This window comes from Citrus sinensis, chromosome 3, assembly GCF_022201045.2.
Source record: "Citrus sinensis cultivar Valencia sweet orange chromosome 3, DVS_A1.0, whole genome shotgun sequence".
NCBI classification, from domain to species: Eukaryota; Viridiplantae; Streptophyta; class Magnoliopsida; order Sapindales; family Rutaceae; genus Citrus; species Citrus sinensis.
The window spans coordinates 19,830,662-19,847,128 of NC_068558.1; the positions used below are offsets into that span (position 1 = coordinate 19,830,662).

At 31.7% G+C, this 16,467-nt stretch overlaps 2 protein-coding genes across 2 annotated transcripts; both read right to left on the reverse strand.

The window, feature by feature from the left end:
• Positions 1–7,224: 7,224 nt before the first annotated feature.
• LOC127901058 (probable cytokinin riboside 5'-monophosphate phosphoribohydrolase LOGL10) lies at positions 7,225–10,444 on the reverse strand. The gene has a single exon (XM_052436975.1). The coding sequence runs from the start codon at positions 10,189–10,191 to the stop codon at positions 9,517–9,519; it is 675 nt and encodes a 224-aa protein (XP_052292935.1). The 5' UTR covers positions 10,192–10,444; the 3' UTR covers positions 7,225–9,516.
• Positions 10,445–10,540: 96 nt separating this feature from the next.
• LOC127901059 (uncharacterized) lies at positions 10,541–11,116 on the reverse strand. The gene has a single exon (XM_052436976.1). The coding sequence runs from the start codon at positions 11,111–11,113 to the stop codon at positions 10,559–10,561; it is 555 nt and encodes a 184-aa protein (XP_052292936.1). The 5' UTR covers positions 11,114–11,116; the 3' UTR covers positions 10,541–10,558.
• Positions 11,117–16,467: the final 5,351 nt, after the last annotated feature.

Sequence of the window (16,467 nt, forward strand, 5' to 3'; positions counted from 1 at the left end):
CTAAAACAAATTTTCTTGTTGAATTACGTTGATTTGTGAACATAAAAAAACAATCTCTTATGAATTATAAAGTATTATATAAATCTAACATTTTTCTTATCTCTTTAACTTTATGAAAAAGAAAATTATTTATTTTCAATTTTACCCTAGACCGATTAAAGTTAATGGTAAAAGTTAACGAAATGTCACTCGTTCAAGTATTTTCAAAACAAGTGTCCTTTTTTTAAAAAAAAATTGTCAAAACATGTGTCATTTAGAGGTAATTAACCCATTTTTAAATAGGGTGGTGGGTGTTCAACCCATCAATTTCTTCTGCACATTCTCCATTAATTAAAAATTTTATTATCTAAATAATTTTTTATAAATTACTTAATTAATCTTATCTTTTCTCTCTTCTCAATTTCACAAATTTTTATCAATTCATTTACATATATACTTTTGCTGCAAAAAATCAGTATTGTTAACTACGAGGAATAAAACCCACCATTTAAAAATGAATATCAATAAATTTTTATAATTCATAAAAGATAACAAATATCAAGAAATTATTTTTTATCAAACACAAAGTTAATGAATGTCAAGAAAAAAATTCGTGTACATAGAAAGCATAAATACAGTTCAGGATGTACAAATAAAGGTTCCAAACAAAGAAAAAAAATTAAAAGAGAGTGAAGTGTTTAGTTTGCATAATTGAGAGTAGAAAGAGAATATGCAATTGAGAGTAGAAAGAGAACGTGATTAGTTGAGATTTTAAAATTTTTAAATTTCAATAATGAATATATTTTTTAAAAATTGATTTAGAGAGGAATTTGATAGATTTAAATAGCCCTACCCTTTCAAATAAATCCTTAGTTTTTCCATAATTTATTCACACTCATTTTATGCTTTTATTACTTTTCTTGTGAGTGTGACTATTTACATTTGTTGAGTGCTGAAGAATACATATTTACAAAGGGAAAAATTATTATTTTACGGTCCAAATCTCACTAATATTTTCACTTTCATGTATTTAAATCCTTTAAACTTTGATTGTGTGTATTTTGTTATAATTTGAGTATTTTATGGGTATTTTGGTCATTTCATAATTAACAAGAAATCGGATAGCAAAACCAATAAAATTTTTGCACTGATAATAGCTAAAAACCTTAGGAAGGGCATAAAGGGCAAAATCATAATTTTATGATTTGGTGGACCAACTGAAGTGGCATTGATTGATAATGTGGCATTGACTGATAACATGGCAACATCCTATTGGACCAAAAAATGCTGATGTGGTATTGACCGATAACGTGGCAGTATCCTATTGTACCAAGAATGCTAACTTGGCATTGGGCGATGATGTGGTAGCATATTATTGGACCAGATGATGTGTTCCAGCCAATCAGAGCTTGTCATGAGACGCAATCTTAAGCGCCGAATTGTTTTCATCCGATGGCAATAATTTACTCATTGTATCTATAAATAGGGGGCTCCCCTTAATTTGACATCTTTGAATCCAAATTTGAGCTCGACTTGTGTAATTCTCACTCTATCATATATTTTCTACATACTTTAATAAAATTACCATTTTACCCCTAGTTCAAATATAAGTGGTCAATTTAATTTCAAGTCTAGGTTAAAGGTGAAGCCTCAACATGATCCATGTGCTTAATTTGGTAAGTTTATTTTCTCTCTCTCTGATTTATGTGGTTGTTTTGACTCATTGTTGATAGATAGTGTATTTTGGTAATTTTTTTTCTCCCTAATTTATGTTGTTGTTTTGACTCATTGTTGACAGACAGTGTATTTTGTCTAAATTTTGCACGGTATACTGACTCCCTAGTGAAAGATCATTACTATCTGGCACAATGAGCACTTTATATCATATCTATTAGAAAGAAAACCTGATTTAGTATTTATGGATCGTCTTGACTTAGTATTAACAGAGAGTACATCTAAGTTATTTAGTGCATAATTTTTTCACGTTGTCAACAGAAAGATTATTATCATCTGACACAATATGTTATTGACATTATACTTAGCAGAAAATCATTACCCTTTAGTGTACTAAGCGCTTGATACTATATTTATTGGAGTGGGGCTTATAAGGAGTGTAAATATCCCCTCATAAATTAATTGGAACTAAAAAAAAATATTAAGCCCATGGTGAATCTAGAGACTCAATCGTTTTATTTGAATTATTTTCATCTTTTTATTTTAAATCTTAGTACTACACAAAAAAGAAAAATCATCTATAGCCAAGTCACTTACAACTTAGAAAATTAACCCTACGCATAACTAAATTTATCTTCTCGTGGTATCGATAATCGTTACCATAAATCTATTCTATGATAGATTCGTGCACTTGTGAGTAAAATAAAATTTGTTCAACAAAATTCTAAAATCTATTTTGAACAATTTTATTACTTTGAATACGCATTTGTTAAATTTAAAATTTCTCTTCAAATTTTCGGTTTTGAAAGTAATATAAGTAATTAATGAGAACTTTTGGGGTATTTAAAAGAGCATACAAGAGAAATTTGAAGCACTACAACAAAAAAGGGTTTTCAAGAGGAAAAAAATTGTTTCTAAAACATAAATTTTTCATCGTTAAAGGCTATAGCAACGAAACAATTTTCGTCGCTATTTTGTCACAACATGAGCGTCATTATTGGTTTTTAGCGACGAAATGGTTTTTAGCTCAAAATTAATTTCGTCGCTAAATGTCTCTTTTTTAACGACAAATACAATCCTCGCCTAAAGCATAAAGAGTTCATAATTTATGTGTTGCAAATATAACTTTTAGCGATGAATAATTTGTTGCTAAAAACGCTTAATTTTGACAGAAAATAATTTGCCTTTTATTTTTTAAAATTTCATGTTATTCAGGATAAATTTTAAAATTTGTAGCTAAAAATACACATTTAGTGATGAAATTATAAATATCACTAAAGGTCTAAAATTTTGGTGGAAATTTAATTGTTTTAGATCTTAAACCAATAACTTTTAGCAATGAACTCATAATTTCATAGCTAAAATACACATTTGACAACGAAAACTAAATTTAGTCACTAAAGGTCTAAAACTTTGGTGAAAAGTTAATTGCTTTAAATCTTTAAACGAATATTTTCAACGATGAATTTATAATTTTCATTAGTAAAAAAACCCATTTACTGATGAATTTTTAATTTCATCGCTACACATTTAGTGATGAAATTTACATTTCGTCACAAAAGGTCTAAAATTTGGACTTTATGTTGAATTTTCAAAGGAATATTTTTAGCAACGAACATATAATTTGGTCACTGAAAATAAACATTTAGCTATGAACTCTCAAGTTTGTTGCTAAAAATACACATTTAGTAATGAACTAATAATTTCATTGCTATAAGTATATCTGGCGAAATTGGACATTTTATAGTGATGAAATCATTTACCACTAAATCTTCAATGGCGAAAGTTGTTTAGTTGCAAAAATTAGGATTTGATGACAAATATCTTGTAGCTACATAGAACAACGTCGTCGCAAAAAAATAACTTATGGCGACAAAGATAATCATTGCAATAGTACTAAATTTCGTCGCAAAAAGTTAATGTTTTCGAGACAAAAATGAACTTTATCTCTAAATTGCCTCTTTAACAATGAAAAAGTCATTGCTAAAAACCTGAAATAATTATTAATTTTTTCTGCGAAAGATTTTTTTGTCACTAAAACATACTTAAGATGATGAAAAAATTTCATCTCAAACTAACTAGATTGAGGTCATCACCGACTCCATATCTGACGTCAATGACTCAAGGGAATGGAGCCCTAAAGAGCTGAGCGAGGAAATGCATGAAAGAGATCTTGAGCAGCAAGAATTGATTTTTATGGATAGACCTGCAAATTCACATGGAATACGTCAATGCTCAAGAAATATCACCTGAAGCATGCTATCAAGAACTTTGTTCTAACTTACTTTGCTTGCTTGTAATCTTATCTTATATGTCTGTAAATATTGTGTGACTATTTTCTAGGGACCTTAGAGTTACACCCTAGTAAGTTATCCTTTTAAAAGATTTCATTATCTCCTTAGAAAGCATGAGGATAGATTACTTATCATAAATCCTCTTTTTAAAGTGATTAAATGATTTAGCTTGTCCTACATGGATGATTGGTCTGTTATCACCATATGAATTAGTGTTTTATTGTCATAAATTATTTGTCATTTGTAGAATTTTAAGATATTTGATTCAATTGAATACAACGTTAGAGATTTATACTATTTGAACACATAAAAAACATAGGTGGAGCACCTGACTTATCCCAATTAAGATGATTTACTCAAGGTCAGAAACTAGCATAGTTGGAATACTTGACTTGTTCTGATCAAGGCGATTTGCTCAAAGTTAGAAACTAGAATAATTGAATTATATACCACATTAAAAAACAAGTCATTGAGATCACTTAAATTTAAACCTATGGGAAAAATTATGATGGATCTCGACCAAGGAATTATGATGACTTTGTTAGTTTTACCTCAACACAAGATTCATAATTATATTTCATATTAACTTAGAAAATGGGTATATAATTTATGTTAGTTAACTTACATAAGGCATTATATAATTAACATGTCCTAGTTGACTAGGCCATAGATTAAAAGACTCATGAAAATAAGCAGAAGAACTAGCTTTATTATTCTTTGGCTTCATAACCATTAAATCAAGCTTTATCAACCTATCTAATACATATCTCTTTCCCATATACATCCCATTCTGAGGCAAAAATACTTTATTAAACTCAAACACCATCTAGAATCCATTCTTGTTTAAAAATATAGACTCAAGATTCTTGTTAATTTCTGGCATGTAAAAAATATTGTTTAGAGTCAGCTCTTTTCCAGAATTCATCTTTAAAATCACCTTCTTTGGGCTTTATCTTAAACATGGCTGAATTTCCCACATATAGCGTTTTCACCATTTCTGACAGGTTCAGACAAAATAAACATTTCCTTATCTGAGCATTTCCTTATCTGAGCATACATGTCTAGTTGCACTAATATGAATCCACAATTCTCTTGGATTGGAACCCATTAGATTCATTTCGAGAAACACCATAGAAAGATTAATGTCTAAAACATCTTGTGGGATGCCCTTTAGCAAATTAGCTTATTAGAGTCTCTTCTTCGGCAATCTGCATTATGAAGCTTTATAACACATTTTATCACAGTTGATGCATTTCTCTTGAAATTTGGTTTGTTTCTTAGATATTCCTCCTTTTGAACTAGCTTGTCCTTGTTAGCTTTCCTCTTGTTGTACCCAACTTATTCTTGTTGGCCTTCTTATTCTTGTTACTCTGACTATAGTCCATAATATTTGTCTTAGCCATAAAAATGATGCATTTCTTATAATTATTTTATTGTTTTCTTCAACTTGAATTTTAATAATCAGATCTTCAAGATTCATTTCCTTTCTCTTATGCTGCAGATAACTCTTGAAACCTTTCCATGTTGAAGGCAGCTTCTCAATGATAATAGCCACTTGAAAATTTTCACTCAAATCCATCCTCTCGGCATAAATTGCCAACAAAGTTATCTGCAAATCTTGAACATGACTCATAACAGTTTTATAGTCCACTATCTTATAAACTTGGAAGTGACCTATGATAAATTTCTTAGTGTCATCATCCTCTATTTTATATTTATATTCTAATGACTCCTACAGTTCATTAGTTATCTTTTTTCTAGCATATACATTGTACAAAGAATCATTGAAGTCATTCAACTTATAATTTTTACAAAGGAAATTAGAATGATTTCAGACATCAATTGCATTGATTATTTTGATGTCAGCTTCACTTTTTCTAAGTATTGGAGCATCTTTCTTTAAGAACTTACAAGATTCAATATGGTCAAGTGAAAGAACATTTCATGTTGTTACCTTTTAAACCTGGCTAGTGAATTTCTCAAGTTTTTTTGCATGAGGAACAACCAAAGAGGTAGCAACACCAACTCCAGCACTTAACACAATAAGAATCATAGTAAGACGAAGGTTTAAAAGTTCTAGCTTGCTAGCTTTTATCAGTTGCCATTTTAATAAAATATCTATTTTAAAATTATCATTATTAGTAAGTAATGTAAGACAACACATTTTGTTTATAAAAATACAATATTTTAGGTTCTAAAAAATGAGGCTGATTTAGATAAAATGTGTAATTTTATAGATTTTCTCAACCTTCTAGCGAGTTTACAAATAAGATGACCTTTTAATGGCGAGGATAGGGCTAATCCGATGGATGGTAGAGGGGTTGCAATTACAGTCGAGTCACTTTTTATGGGGCTCTAATTACCTCTTAAAGGATTTTTTAAGAGAGTGTGTTATGTTTTTTATGTAGCCCTAGTTCAGTTGTCTAGGCATTATTTATTGAGTTGATTTTCGTGTACGTACTCTGGAGAAAGCAGTTTGGTACAGAACATTCGACATGGTTATTATTGTGGATGTTCTAGAAATGAGGTTGTTGTGATGGTGACGTGGCTTATTTAATGACCCGCAGCAAGGATGTCAATATATTTAGGATTACCACATCCCACTACTCTTGGGATCACCACTAGTGACACAACTTAAAAGTAAATTTTAACTCCCAAGTATAAGAGTGTCTTGTTGTATTATAACTCGGTGAGTCCGAGGTCGATCCACAGAGAAAAGATTTAATTAGTTTATTTTATTTTATCTAAAAATTGAAATTAAAACTTGAATATAAACAACTTAATTTAAATGAAACTATGGAATTGAACTAGTTAGGGTTATGGATCCACTCTTAGAAATAAATAAAACTTAATAAATTCTTTTTGCCAATTTGTTTTAGATTTATTACTCAAAAGATTAATTATACAAATTATTATTATTTTCCCTTTAATTTTATGATGGATTAAGTATTTATTGTGCCAAAATTTAATTTGTCTACAATAAGTCAAAATACCATTTCACCATGCCTTATATTAAGATCTTAAGAATTTATTGTGCCAAATTCATTTGTTTGTCTACAATAAATCAAATTTTCAAAATATAAAACATGTATAAAATTAAATAGAAAATAATTTAATTTATAAAATTAAACATAGAATTTGATTAAATCATATTTATTTCTTAAGAGTTTCACCTTCCCCTAACTAATATTATTTAGTTAAGCATAATTAAAATAAAAAGAAGTAGTAAAATTGAATTACTTATAATTAAAAGAAATAAAAACAACTAAAATTGGAAATAAAACTAATTTTATTAATGAAAATAATTATACAAAATATTAAAAACACACCTGGAAATCAAGATTACAAGGAGATGGAGAGAATTTGAGAAGAAGAGAGTTGTAGAGAGATGATTAAAACATAAAAATGAGGCTCTATTTATAGAAAAATAAATTCATAATCCAGTGCTTTGCGGTCCATCATAGGCTTCATGCATGTGCTCCTCACAACCCTTAGATCAAGATCCAATGGCTGGTCAAACTTCAAAAGTCAACATCACACATGGCATCATTTGACTCGTCCGATTTACCCAAAGAACGGTTGAGATTTGGCGGGTTAATGGGTGGATCGGGTCGACCCGAATACAAAGATTCGGATCCTCCAACTTGCTTCACCAACCATTGCCACGTGGCACAATCATGGCCATTGAATCATGAACGGTTGAGATTTAGTCAAGATTGCCAATTATCCCATGCACTCATATCTATTGTAAGCTCATTTCATCATCCAATCAGTGCTCGGTCAACAGGAAAAGTCAACTTTTTTTACACAAGCCCAATTTTAAGCCGATCTTGATTGATCTTAAGGTTTTCGGACCTCCGGAATCCAAATTTGACCTCCGTTTATCTGTTTGGAGCCTCGAAGTACGTGAAATTAATAATTTTCCTAATAAACACATAAAAATACACAAAATTAAATATATTTAAAACATAATTAATAATTCATAATATATTACATAAACACAAATATAAATTATAACATAAGCATAAAATAACATATTATCGCTTGATAATTAAACAATTTTTAATACTAATCACACCCCCCAACCAGCTTATTGCTAGCCCTCTAGCAATTTAAAGCGTTATATTAAGATTTATAAAATTCACATGCAAGTTAATAGTTGTTCATCTATCCTCTAAATTACCAAATAAATGAACTCTCCCAAATTCCTTTACCACATTGATGTTCACTCATTATCCAGAATATCATCAAACCTTCTTTTGTGCTCAAGTAATTAACACAATACTTATGGGGCTTCATTAAAAGAAAAACAACATTTTCGTTCTAAAATTCATTAGAAATTATATCTTTAGGCAATAGATTATTCACACATTTTTTTTTTTATATTACATTTCTAACCCGTGTAGCGAGCTTTAGGTCAATGACTCCCAGACCAGTTGGCCTTAGGGCACTAGGTGTTGAAGCACCCCTACGGACTTAATTACTCGGGTTTCTAATAAACAAACAATATATCTATTACCCATGTAGCGAGCTTTATGCCAGTGACTCCCAGACCAGTTGACCTTAGGGCACTAGGTGTTGAAACACCCCTACGGACTTAATTACTCGGGTTTCTAGATATAACAAAATTAAAAACATTTTTTCTTCTTCTTTTTTTTTGATTTTTTTTTTTTGGTTTTTTTGTTTTTTTGTTTTTGGAAATATACACTTTCTACTACCTTAGATACTATTCCTAATAAATCAAAAGAACTAAATGCTGTAAAACTTTAACTTACAACCCACTAGTATGTGTCATAGTGTGTGTGTGAAGAATGATTCAATAATACCTGTTAAATGAGTAAACAATTAAATAACTTAATAACCAAGTGGAGAGTTCACAAATTTGAGTAATTCAAAGAAAAGGGAACAAAAACAACTTACTATGAATCTCAAAATCAAAATATAATACAACAAGACTATTAGGATGCGTCTCAAAAGTCGTGACTCTTTACACGGCCATCCTAGACAAAAAACAAAATTTTTTTTTTTTTTGGTTTTTTTTTAACAAAGAAAAGAAAAGAGAAAAGAGAAAAACAACACACATATTTAAAATATACGTCAATTATCCCCACCCCACAACCTAATCTAAACATTATCTTAACATTTTATAATTTTACAGATATGCAAAAAAATAAAAATAAAAGAAAATAATAAAAGAAGAAGAAGAAGAGATCTCACCTGAACTGGATGCAGAAGCTTAAAAGCAAATAACAAAGATGAAGAAAGAGTCAATTTTTTTTTTTAACAACACCCTTAAGATTAAGAAGATGCGTTTCTAGAGAGACTACATTCTCTATATCCTGCCATCTTCGACTCAAATTTGTCCTAAGTTAGTCTTTACAGAAAAAAAAAAATTTTTTTTTGTTTTTTGTTTTTTTTTTTTTTTTGTAAACACATAACCAGGACTAAGACATTCCACAATTATCAACTATTCCCTCCCCCCAACCTGAAAAAGACATTGTCCTCAATGTTTTAAAAGGAAAGAGAAAGAGTGTAGAAGACATCACATGAACACTACAACAGAAAATATTTACAAACGGAGAGTTAAATCTAAATCGCACTTCTTATTACTGCTACTGTTACCGTTACCGTCATTAGTCGACCAATTCAGTGCAACAGTCTGTGGATCTGGCTCTGGTGTATAAGCTTGCAAAAGATCAAGTAACTCATTAGCAGTAGAAGCAGAGATAAAGAGTTTTTTTACAGAATGTGGAACAAAATGATTCTTTATTGCATGGTTAATAAAAGTTAGCAAGCCGTCATAAAAATTATTAACATTTAACAAACCGATGGGTTTTTGATGAATGTTCAAGTGGGCCCAAGATGCAAATGTAATTAGTGCCTCAAAAGTTGCAAGATCTCCTGGCAAGAAAATAAAAGCATCAGCATGATTCATCATTTCAGATATTCTCTCTTGCATACTTGATACCACTAATTCTTCTCCAATTGGTGGGCCAGACATGCACACTAGCGGTTTCATGGGTTTTGGGATAATGCCGAGTACTTGGCTTCCTCTGGTAAAAACAGCTTCTGAGACAAGTCTTGATAACCCTCGTTCACCTCCTCCATATACAAGATGCAGTTTCCTCTCTGCTATGACACGACCAAGATCTACAGCTGCCTGAACGAACTCTTTGTACTTTCCATAGTGAAACCCAGAAAGCACACAAATATTTTTGAATTGTTTACTCGAAGATGATGCCATTGGACTAATTTTTCAAAAACAAGTTGTGAGTGTTTGAAAAATGAGCTCATATTTAAAGATCTTGGTAACATAAATAATGAGAAACAGCTGTAAATGGGTTGGCAATATTTGTCAAATGACGAGTAAAGCTCGTGGCTCAATAATTCAAAAACAAACAGTAAAAAGAAAGTAATGATTAGAAAAAGCAAACAGTAAAAGAAAACCAAATATTTATTAAATACAAAATCACATCGCTAAATGCAATAATGCAAATGATAAAATAACAGTAAAGTAAAATAACAGTGAAGTGAAAGGATATTTACTAGTAGTTGTGATTGTGGCTCACATCTTCCTCTGGTTTTACGTCCAGTAACGGCTTGAACGCCCTCTATGGGTCGAGGATCGGCTTCCCATCCAGTTTTCTTATAAACTGGCAAACAGGGTCTTTTTGAGTCAGATTCCCAAGACTTAACTGTGCACTTTGTTTTTGGAATAGTATCCACAAATTGTAAATCTCACGTTGCACAATTCCGCTTCGATGCGTCTCAAGAGATCGTAAGATATCATCCAACGATTCTTTACTCATGCCATCTTTAACGAATTTAATTTTATCTTCACGAGTATCAGAAACCATTCCTAAAGATTTACAATCTGGTCGTTTGCAACCAAGTCTCACACAGTTATGACATTTTGAGCCAAGTCGTTTAGCTCTCCTTTTCTTAGCAAACGTACTTTTACCAAAACCAGGCATGTAAGAAACAAATTGACCAGAAAACTCACCTGCTAATCGGACCTTTGCTTCAATTAACCAACGAATGTCAGAAGGAATGCCATTGATCATTAACAAACGCAGTCGTTCACAACGAGCTTTGTAAATTTTCCTGAGGGCATTCTGAGGGAGAGAGGGAAAATGCTTATGGAGTTTATGTTGTATTTCTTCCATGTATGATTTTGGGGTTTCAGTTATTGTGGGAAACTGAAGATACCGACTTAAGAAGTCACGGAGTACCGTTATCCGCCATTTATACGGGAAAATAAATCAAAACACACCAAAATCAAATCTGCAAAATCAAATCAAGCGTGAAAGCAAGCAAAAAGAAGCACACAATATAAAAGGAAAATGAACTTACATTCGTCCTCTCATTGAGTTAACCTCAAGCTCCATTTGAAATTCATATATGCCACTCTCTACTGTTCTGAGTTGTCCCTCTAGATCCTCAACATAGGACACGAATTCTGGTGGTTGCAGATCCCAAAGTGGATGTGATTTACAGCTTTGTATCAGGCCTCTTAAGTGAAATTTTATACGCCGAAATCTTTTAAGATGTGCGAACAGGTATTTTCTCATTGAGGTGCTCATGATGTAAAATGAAAATTGATGAGAGAATGTACAACTGTCAAACAAACACGCTTACACAAGAAAAACAATGTTAAAAAAAAAAAAACTATGTACAGTGCATCAATCTAAGGAAAAAAAAAGTCAAACAATGAAACGGTAAAATAATAGTAAAACAAAAAAAAAAATCATTAAAAACTTAATCAAGAATTGGTGGGTCATCCAAATTAATTTCGGTGTCCTCGTCACGTGGGTGATGTTCCAGATATGGTTTTAATCTTTGACCATTAACTTTAAATGTGACACCATTATTTGGATTCTCAATTTCTATGGCCCCATATGAATATACATTTTTTACAACAAATGGGCCACTCCATTTTGACTTTAACTTTCCTGGAAATAAATGAAGACGAGAATTATAAAGCAACACTTTTTGACCAATCTCAAATGTTTTTCGAAAAATTCTTTTATCATGAAATGCTTTTGTTCTTGCCTTAATAATTCTTGAATTTTCATATGCATCATTCCTTAATTCCTCAAGTTCATTCAATTGCAATTTTCGCACATTACCAGCATCAACCAAATTTGAATTAAAAGCTTTAATAGCCCAAAGTGATTTATGTTCAAGTTCAACAGGTAAATGACAAGGTTTACCATAAATTAACCGATAGGGTGACATTCCTAATGATGTTTTAAATGCAGTGCGGTAAGCCCAAAGTGCATCATTAAGTCTAAGAGACCAATCTTTTCGGTTTGGGTTAACCGTTTTTTCCAAAATTCGTTTTATCTCCCTATTTGCTAATTCAACTTGACCATTTGTTTGAGGATGATAAGGGGTAGCAATTTTATGTGTAATTCCATATTTCTTCATTAAAGACTCAAATGACTTATTACAAAAATGCTTACCTCCATCACTGATAATGGCTCGAGGGATTCCAAATCGACTTAAAATGTTTTCTCTTAAAAATTTAATCACAGTTTTACTGTCATTATTTCGACAAGAAATTGCTTCAATCCATTTTGAGACATAATCAACTGCAACTAATATATACACAAATCCAAAAGATGATGGAAATGGACCCATGAAATCAATTCCCCAACAGTCAAATATTTCAATTTCAAGTATGGGATTTAAGGGCATCATGTTTCTTTTTGTAATTGATCCCAATTTTTGACATTTTTCACAACTTTTGCAAAATTCATATGTGTCTTTAAACATGGTAGGCCAATAAAATCCACACTGCAAAATTTTAGCAGTAGTTTTTCTTGAAGAAAAGTGACCACCACATGCTTCAGAATGACAAAAATTAATGACACTACTTACCTCATTATCAGGAATACATCGCCGAAAAATTTGATCTGGGCAATATTTGAACAAATAAGGATCATCCCAATAAAATTTCTTTACTTCAACAAAAAATTTCTTCTTCTCTTGAGCATTCCATTGCAAAGGCATTTTACCTGTAACAAGAAAATTAACAATATTAGCATACCATGGCATTGAAGTAACAGAAAATAAAAATTCATCAGGGAAAGAATCATTTATGGGTGTTATATCATTGCAGAATTCGGATGTGAGTCTTGATAGATGATCAGCAACAACATTTTCAGCACCCTTTTTATCTTTGATGGTAAGGTCAAATTCTTGTAGTAACAAAATCCAACGAATTAGTCTCGGTTTGGCATCCTGTTTACTCATCAAATATCTCACAGCAGCATGGTCAGTAAACACAACAGATTTAGAGCCAAGCAAATATGAACGGAATTTGTTTAATGCAAATACCACAGCAAGTAATTCTTTTTCAGTTGTAGAATAATTCATTTGAGCACTATCCAAAGTCTTGCTCGCATAATAAATCACAAAAGGCTTACCATCCCTTCTTTGTCCTAAAACAGCACCAACAGCAAAATCACTTGCATCACACATTAATTCAAATGGCAAAGACCAATCAGGAGATTGCATAATAGGTGCAGATGTTAAAAGACAAATTATTTTTTCAAAAGATTTTTGGCAATCATCATTCCATTCAAACGGTGCATCTTTTAATAAGAGGTTACAAAGTGGTTTAGATATGGCACTAAAGTTTTTTATAAACCTCCTATAAAATCCTGCATGTCCTAAAAAGGATCGCACATCTCTAACTGTTTTTGGTTGTGGCAATTTAGATATGACTTCGATTTTTGCTTTGTCAACTTCAATTCCTTTAATAGAAACAACATGACCCAAAACAATTCCAGAAGTAACCATGTAGTGACATTTTTCCCAATTCAACACGAGTTCTTTTTCAACACATCTTTTTAAAACTTTCTCCAAATTATCAAGGCAATCATCAAAAGAATTCCCAAACACAGTCAAATCATCCATAAAGACCTCTAAACAATGTTCAACCATATCACAAAAAATGCTTAACATACATCTTTGAAATGTTGCAGGAGCATTACAAAGCCCGAATGGCATTCTTTTAAATGCAAATGTTCCAAAAGGACATGTGAATGTGGTCTTTTCTTGGTCCTCAAGTGCTATAGGAATTTGATAATAACCTGAATATCCATCTAAAAAACAATAGTAGGGATGTCCTGCTACTCTTTCTAAGATTTGGTCAAGGAATGGTAATGGAAAATGATCTTTTCTAGTGGCTTCATTTAATTTTCTATAATCAATGCACATGCGCCAACTAGATGTAATTCGTGTTGGAATTAATTCACCTTTTTCATTTTTAACAACAGTGATTCCAGATTTTTTAGGCACTACTTGTGTAGGACTTACCCACTTACTATCAGAAATAGGGTAGATAATTCCCACATCAAGTAATTTAAGGACTTCTGTTTTGACTACCTCTTTCATGTGTGGGTTTAATCTTCTTTGAGGTTGTTGACATATTTTAGCATTTTCTTCCAAATTAATTCTATGTGTGCAGATTAAGGGATTAATGCCTTTAATGTCATTTAAAGTCCATCCTATTGCATTTTTATGCTTTTTAAGAACAATTAGTAACTTACCTTCTTGGTCGCTTGTTAAAGTAGAAGAAATCACAACAGGATAAGTTTGTTCTTCTCCAAGAAAAGCATATTTCAATCCTTCAGGCAAAGGTTTCAATTCCATTTTAGGTGCTTCTTGTTGTTCTGTCTTTTCAATACTTCCAAGCTCCTCAAATTTTGGCTCGTCATCATAATTTTGCGAAGTCTGCATAGAATCAAGCAACGAATTTATATTAGAAATATCAAGTTTAAGTTGCTTATTTGACTCAATTGAATTAACTAAACAAACATTAGAAAGTTCAGAAAAATCCCCTTTTTGAATATTTTCCTCGATACAAGATTCAAACAATTCCTTTTGTTCATCAGTATCATCTTCATTCTCATTTTCTTCATTAGGTTGCCTGCACATGTTGAAAACATTCAATTCCAAAGTCATATTCCCAAAGGATAAATTCATTAAACCATTCCTACAATTAATCAAAGCATTAGCAGTTGCTAAAAATGGTCGACCTAAAATTACAGGAATTGGTTTGTAATTATTCACAACAGGTTCAGTTTCCAAGACAATAAAATCCACAGGATAAATAAATTTATCAACTTGTACTAAAACATCTTCCACTATTCCTTTTGGTACTTTAACTGATCTATCGGCAAGCAAAAGTGTAGTTGAAGTTGATTTTAACTCACCAAGATTAAGTTGAAGATAAACTGAATATGGAAGCAAATTAACACTAGCACCAAGATCTAGTAAAGCATGCTCAATTCTGTGGTTACCAATAATACAAGAAATGGTAGGACAACCAGGATCTTTATATTTCAACTTATTATTAGTAGACAGAATTGTACTTACCTGTTCGGCCATGAAAGCACTCTTTCTTACCTTCAATTTCCTCTTAACAGTGCACAAGTCCTTTAAAAATTTGGCATATGAAGGAACCTGCTTGATTGCATCTAATAGAGGAATGTTAACTTTCACTTGCTTAAAGATTTCATAAATTTCAGAAGAGTGGTTTGATTTCTTTGGTTTATTCAATGCATGCGGAAATGGTGGTTCAGGTGGAACACTAGTTATTTCTTCACTAGGTGTAAGTTCATTTAGTCCTTCCTTACCCTTTGAATTTTCATCATTTTCATAAGGTTCAGGCATAGGTCTATCAACAACCTTACCACTACGAAGAGTTATAACTGACTTGACTTGGTCTGTGGGTGGATTTTGTTGAATTTTAGGATTTGGTTGTGGTTGGGCTGGAAATTTTCCTTTTTCTTGAATGGTGAGTGCAGAAGCAATTTTAGCAAGAGTATCTTTCAAATCAGAAAAAGTTTGTGCATTTTGATTGTTAATAACATCTTGCTTTCTGATGAATGAATGCATTGTGTCCTCCAGATTTTTCCAAGGTGGTGGAACATATGGTGCATAAGGCTGAGGATTTTGAAAATTTTGTGGAGGTGGTGCTTGTGAAGATTGTGCATTATTATTATTCCTCCAACTGAAATTCGGATGATTTTTCCAACCAGGATTATAAGTCTGTGAATATGGGTTTGGTTTATTGAAAGTGTTAATAACATTAGCTTGATCATTTAGACATTCTTTAAGTGCAGGCAAAGTGGGACACTCTTGAGTGAAATGATCATTCGAATTACATATGTTACATGCAATTTCTTGAACAGATTTTACTTGATCACTCTTTTTATGCTCCAAAGCTTCAACTTTCCTAACTAGGGATGCAAATTTTGCTTGTAAATCATGATCTTCCCTAAGGTTATGGATTCCTCCACTAGATGGAGATGATTGTTGCTTATTTGTCAATTCAAAAGTTCCAACAGTATCCCAATGTTGTGCATTTTCAGCTAATTGGTCAAGGTAATCTAGTGCATCTTCAGGATTTTTATCCCTAAATTCACCATTACACATCATTTCAACAACCTGTCTACTTTGGGGTATTAAGCCTTCGTAGAAATAAGTGACCAATCGCCAAGTTTCA

Excerpts from the sequence above, each read along its gene's own strand:
- LOC127901058 (XM_052436975.1), bottom strand. The coding sequence starts at position 10,191 with ATGGCATCATCTTCGAGTAAACAATTCAAAAATATTTGTGTGCTTTCT.
- LOC127901059 (XM_052436976.1), bottom strand. The coding sequence starts at position 11,113 with ATGGAAGAAATACAACATAAACTCCATAAGCATTTTCCCTCTCTCCCT.